Raw genomic sequence first — 6,526 nt, forward strand, 5'->3', positions numbered from 1 at the left:
GCTGGAGCATTGCCTTGAAGGGTTTTAATCAAACAAATTGACTCCAAGCCTAGTACTTATTCTATTGGACTCTTTTGCTGAACCACTAGGTTACAGGGATGTAAACACACCAGCATCGGTTGTCAAGCAATGGCAGGGGGACACGCACACATGCACACTAATACACACACACACATATATATAAATATGTATACAACGGGCTTCTTTCAGTTTCTGTCTATCAAAGGATACAAGTAGAAGACACTTGTCCGAGCTGCCATGCAGTAGGACGGAACCTGGAACCTTGCGGTCAGGAAGCAAGCTTCTTACCACACAGCCACGCCTGGGTTTACTACCATCATATTTTTTTTAAAAGAAAACAATAAACAACAGTTTAGTTTAAATAAAACATTTTTTGTAACTGTTTTACTTTTTTTTTTTAATGAATGAAAATACTTGAATTATTAAAAAAAATGTCTGGCAAGTGAAGAGAGCAGCACAGTCTATGGTACCCTGCTTCATCAGTGAGTCGTTATTTCTAATTACCATTTTCGTCTTTCACTAATTTGCGTACTGGATCCCGAACGGCCATTAACTCATTTAGTTCCTTTACATAGGGACATTTCTCAGGGGCCAAGTTTTTCTGCATGTTATAAAGGAGAGAGAGAGAAGGGAAAAACATATGAGAATATTTACAATATACACATACACATACACACACACACACTTGCAATATACACATCCATACATGCATAGATACACACATACACATATACACAAAAACATACATAAACTTACACACGCATACATGTATATACGTGTGTGATTGTATATTGTTATTATCATCATTACTTTTACATCTACTTTTCCATGGATGCATGGGTTGGATGGAATTTTGTTGAGTTGGATTTCCTATGGTCCAGATGCCCTTCCTGTTGCCAACCCTCGCCTGTTTCTAAGCAAGGTAATATTTCCCCATGACAAGACATGTTTGCATGGAAGATTAAGAGTGAAGGACACTGATTGTATGATGGTGACATTCATTTACAACTATCATACAATGTCAAGGCAAGGAGACAGAACACACACACACACACATGCGCCTACATACACATACATCCACACATGCATGCATATATATATTCATGTATACATATATATGCATATATATATTCACGCATATATATATTCATGTAAATGAACTTCTTTCAGTTTCCATCTACCATATCCACTCACAGGGCATTGGTTGGCCCAGGGCTATAACAATAGACTCTTGTCCAAGGTCTCACACAGTAGGATTGAACCTGGGACCATGTTGTTGGGAAGCATGGAAGCATATATATCAATCAACTACAGTAGTGGTTGAATATATTCTTAAGTTCACCATTTCGTCAATTGCAGCAGCTTCCAAGCTTCACCAGTAATTCAGTTCTCAACTAAATTGCAAACTGTTAAGTTTTCAAGAGGACACCTCCTCAGCTACACTTTGGCATAAATAGTTTGAGATTTGGTTCAGTAGAAAAAAAGTTACATCAAAATATCTGCAACCTCAAGGGGGAAGTAAGACAGGTATTCATTTCAATTAACATAAACTTTTTAATGTTAAAATAAAAGTATACTTTTCTTAGGTTTAAATGATAGAAAAATGCATGACGAATTCAGAATTGTTAGTCGCATTGAACAAAAATTAGTAGAAAAAAGTTATGGGGTAAAATGCCATGAAATTTTATGTCAGTAAGTAATGCTTTAGCAATAAGAATAAAAAATATATTGCTAAAATGAATGTTTACATTCTGAGGCAATGAGCTGGCAGAAACATTAGTATGCCAGGCGAAATGCATAGTGGTATTTAGCCTGTGTTCACATTCTGAGTTCAAATTCCACCGAGGTTGACTCTGCCTTTTATCCATTTCAGATCTATTCAATTTGACGTACAGATTATTTAATTATTTTTTTTTTAACTAAACACTTTGAAACTTCCAATACTCTTAATGTTTTTGACAAGAATAAGAAACTTTTTACTTAAAATATTGCAGCTAAAATTAAAATTTGAATATTAAAACTTATTTTATTATAGTTTACAAATGACACTATACTTATTTAAGTGGAATTTGGCTAATTTACTACCTTAAATAGAGAAAATAGTGACTAATTAGACAAACTTACAAATTAACTGAACAGTTTTATGCAATAAAATTAAAAGGTGACAACTGTAAAGAGTGAGAAATTAGCAGAACTGGTATTCTTTGCTGCAATATTTTAAGTAAAAAGTTTCTTATTCTTTACTTTACTGGAAGTAACAGTTTGTCCTATACTTTTACAGGTGTAATAACTTGTCCTGTACTTTTCCAGGTTTATAATCTTAAGAATATGACTCTTCATGCTCGCAATTTTCCATGTAATATATATATATATATATATATATATATATATATATATATAAATTTAAGGAATGGAGAAAACGCATGTTATAATTGCATACTTTATTCCTACATATGTTTCAAAGGATTACAACCTGTGTGATCCATAGGGATCTGTGATATTAAAATTGTAATTGGTTTCTATTAACCCATTTATTCTATCCGAAGAATTATTATTCATTAAGATAGAAGAAATACATATAATTATATATATATATATATATATATATATACATATATTAGAAATAATACATTTCTAAATCTCTCAGAGAGACTTAAGCAGTAGTGATGCGATAAAGTAGTTGTATACTGCCAACTTAACGTGACAGTCCCTGCTTCCTGTTGGCCTTGACACATTTCACTGAAATAATATATGTTCGCGAGTGTTAGACAGACTTCTTCAACCAGCTGGTCATGCTACTTCAGGCTGATGACGAGCAAAGACTCAGAAACATGTCCCTGAATGCTGGCTAGGCTGGGTGGAGGAGTTTGTCTCCCCCTCGCAAACATAAGGACACAGGAAATGTGTCAAGGCCGACAGGAAGCAGTCCAGCTTCCTAGGGCTAAATAACAGTAGTATATTCCTTTATTGGGACTGTCACATTAAGTTGGCAGTATACAACTACTTTATATATATATATATATATATATATATTATCATCATTGCTTTTATATCCACTTTTCCATGCTTGCATGGGTTAGAGGGAAATTTATTGAGGTGGATTTTCTCTGGCCTGGGTGCCATGGCTATCTCAAATGGAAAAGAAAGAAAAGAGAAGAGAGAGAGAAGATGATGGTAAAAATGTGTTGCGGTATCCCTTCAAGATACATGGAGGTAGATATAAGTGAAATGGTACAGAGGATTGAGTTGGGTGAGTGGGCAGGTAAGTTCATAAGGGTATGAAAGGACTGTGCAAGATAGGGGTAAGGGTAGTTAGATAAGTTGTTGGGGAGAGATTTATCAGGAATAAATTGTGTGCAAGAGGCATAGACATAAGCAACCTGCCTTCAGGGCCTCATTTTTGCTTAGCTGCATGGGTCTTCTCAAGCACAATGAATTGTTAATCATTTCAGCCCTTTGTCATCTCTTCCATGAGGCTCAACATATTGAAGGTCATTTTTCACCACTTCAGCCCATGTCTTCCTGGGTCTCCCTCTTCCATAGGCTCCATCCACATTTAGCAATTGGCATTTCTTTTTGTAGCTGTCCCCATCCATATGTAACACATGACCACACCAGAGCAGTTTCCTCTCTTGCACACCACATCTGATTTCTCTTATGCTCAATTTTTCTCTCAACACATCTACACTTGTACATGCATACTGACATTGCACATCCAGCATAGCATACTAGATTGGGTTCTTTCAAGTTTTCATATGTCCTCTGCATTCACAGCCTACATTTAACTACCATGTAACATTGCTGTTTGTGCACAAGCATCAAACAACCAGCCTTCCACTTTGAGAGAAAGACCTTTTGTTGCCATTAGTGGTAATAGCTCTCTGAATTTACTCCATTCTAGTCTCCATCTCTTCCCAACATCTCATCTAATTACCTTCCCTTCCCTTCCAGACACACAGACAGACAGATAGATATGTATACATACACACAGTTGACAGTCAAGTGTCTTGGCCATGGTCACAGTACAGTGAACTATACCAAACTGTGGTACCTGCATACTACATGGTAGACTGACCTCTTGACAGTTAAGTGCCTTGGTCATGGACACAGAATAGTGAACTATACCACACTGTAGCACCTACAGACAGCTAGGTAAACTATTGACAGAAGAAATCCACCATTGCCCTATCAAGCTGTTGTCAGGAATCCTAATCACTCAGGTATCTGTGTTTCCTTGAGAGGGGCAGTTTAGGTCTTCAAATAAACAATCCACTATTTTGAATGATGATACAAGGATTTTGCAGCTAAACTGGACAAGTTGAGCTGTGTATCATGCTCAGCTCACCCACTGGAATATTAAAGCTGAGAGCTAAGGAGTACTGACCAAAGATTTTTCTACTTACCCTAACTTACTAAAACATAGAGTTCACTACTCACCTTAATTCTCAAACAAAGAAGTCCAGGGAACAGACCAGATTGTTCAGTGATATTCTGCTCTGATTGTTTCTTCATGGAATCTAGTAACTCTTTAATACCATTGGAGGTAATCTTGTTACCTGATTAATAAATAACCAATGTTGTTGATGTTTCGATCTTAATTGAACAGAACAAGATGAGATGGCCACGGCTGGAATATTTTTGAATTATGATGAAAGATATTTTAACCATGACCATCACATTTATTTATTTGACTAGGCATAGTGTACTCGTCTTTTCCCTTTTTGAAAACTGTGCAGTGTGATTTGATTTATCTAGTGTTTCTAGTAGATTGGACAATCTAGCTAACTGATCGGCTGTTGTTGTTTAACCCCAGGTCAAGTTTGATCCAACAGATCTATCATCAGATGTGTTCCAGTAGTGACCATCCTACTATATTTTTAGTTAGTGTATCTCAGAGTAAATCAACTAATTGTGCAGTGATGTGTAATCCATTTAAATGTGATCCCCAGAGTAGTTTCCACCCCTATCTTCTGCCGATGCTGGATCACTTAAAAAAATAATAAAAAGTACAAAATAACTAATGTTAAGTAGTACCCCAGGCCTTGTGAGTGGAACTGGATAGATGGCACTTGTATAGGAGTTTAAAGGGGTAGAGAGGTCTGTAAATCTTGGCTTGAAGACTTAACCCTTTACTTTGTTATTGTCAGGTACCTTTAGTGATGTTCTCTGTCTTATAAGCCTTTTGGTAGGACCCATCCTATATCCAGATGTGCCTGCCACAAACATCTCAGAGGCTCAGCAAGAGGAGTCATAATGCGTGCCCTCCCTGTGTCATCTTCTAACTAAGCCATAAAAGCATAGTTTTAAGCTGTTTCAGCTTTGACTGATTTTACTTCAAATTCCCTTCTAACAGTTATTTGTGTATGTCATTAGAGTGGTGAGTTACATAACCATCTGTGTCATATTGACTGGAACTGTTGTATCATGGGGCAGGAAGTCACATAACCAACTGCATTACAGGGGCAGTGGGTCACATAACCAGTGAGGTCAATTAAAGAGTTCCTAATGTACATAATATCAAGTATGTCAGCATAGTGGAGTGCATGCCTTGCTAAATAATGATGATATGAAAATTTGAATACAGCACCACAGAATGAGAGAGAGCCTCTCTGTTGTTGCTTGAACTGTTAGAAATAGCAGCCAAATTTCCTACAAATCCTACCATCTTGAAAATGGAAAGAACACATTAGTCCAGGATACACTATGTCTGAGTAAAACATAAGTCACATTAAGTAATGTAGTCCTAGATATACTGTCTGAATAAAAGACTATACATGAGATAAATTAGTCCTAGATACACTTAGTCTTGCATAGTCACCATTAAAGCTATTTAACCACAACACCATATTATGCCACACTGCACCACATTACATCACATCACACTACTGTAGTCCTAGATATACTATGTTTGAATAAAAGACAAAACATTCAATAATGTAGCCCTAGATACACTTAGAACTATATAACTACAACAACATATTATGACACACTGCACCACATCACACTGCTGTAGTCCTAGATACACTATGCCTAGAATGGTTATAACTAGGTAAATGATGAGAAAACTATACTCACGGGATAAATCTAAGCATTTGAGCATTTTATTGCCAGTAACCCAAAGTTCTTTGTTCACACTGTTGTATTCAACTCTACCCATGAGAGGATGGCCATGTTCCATGATGGTAATTCCCTGCAATTATCAGAATGTTTGTATTTTGTCATTATTTGATACCAGTAAGATAGCGAGTTGGCAGAATCATTAGCATGTTGGACAAAATGGTTAGTGGTGGCTTTTCATCCAATTCTCTATGTTCTGAGTTCAAATACTGTCCATGTTGACTTTTGCCCCTTTTATCCTTTTGAGATCAATAAAATAAAGTTACCTGGCAAGTATTAGGCTTAAGGTAATTGACTTACCCCTCCCCTCAAAATTGCTGGTCTTGAGCCAAAATTTGAAAAAAACTATTTAACATCAGTTCTTCCTCCTCCTCCCCCTCCCCTCCCC

The 6,526-nt window shown here is 36.6% G+C and overlaps 1 protein-coding gene across 4 annotated transcripts in view; it reads right to left on the reverse strand.

The window, feature by feature from the left end:
* Positions 1 to 372: 372 nt before the first annotated feature.
* Positions 373 to 6,526, reverse strand: part of LOC106875168 (leucine-rich repeat-containing protein 71) — a 53,274-nt gene continuing 47,120 nt past the window's right edge. The window contains exons 15-17 of one of the 4 annotated variants that reach the window (XM_014923198.2): positions 6,097 to 6,211; positions 4,459 to 4,577; positions 373 to 622 (exon numbers count right to left, since the gene is read on the reverse strand). In XM_014923198.2, the coding sequence (XP_014778684.2) occupies positions 518 to 622; positions 4,459 to 4,577; positions 6,097 to 6,211 (339 nt within the window). In that variant the 3' untranslated portion in view covers positions 373 to 517. Of the gene's footprint in view, positions 623 to 4,458; positions 4,578 to 6,096; positions 6,212 to 6,526 lie in introns of those variants that run through there. The other 3 variants (XM_052976693.1, XR_008266759.1, XM_052976694.1) reach the window with 3 other exon arrangements.

Source organism: Octopus bimaculoides, chromosome 25 (assembly GCF_001194135.2).
Source record: "Octopus bimaculoides isolate UCB-OBI-ISO-001 chromosome 25, ASM119413v2, whole genome shotgun sequence".
NCBI classification, from domain to species: domain Eukaryota; kingdom Metazoa; phylum Mollusca; class Cephalopoda; order Octopoda; family Octopodidae; genus Octopus; species Octopus bimaculoides.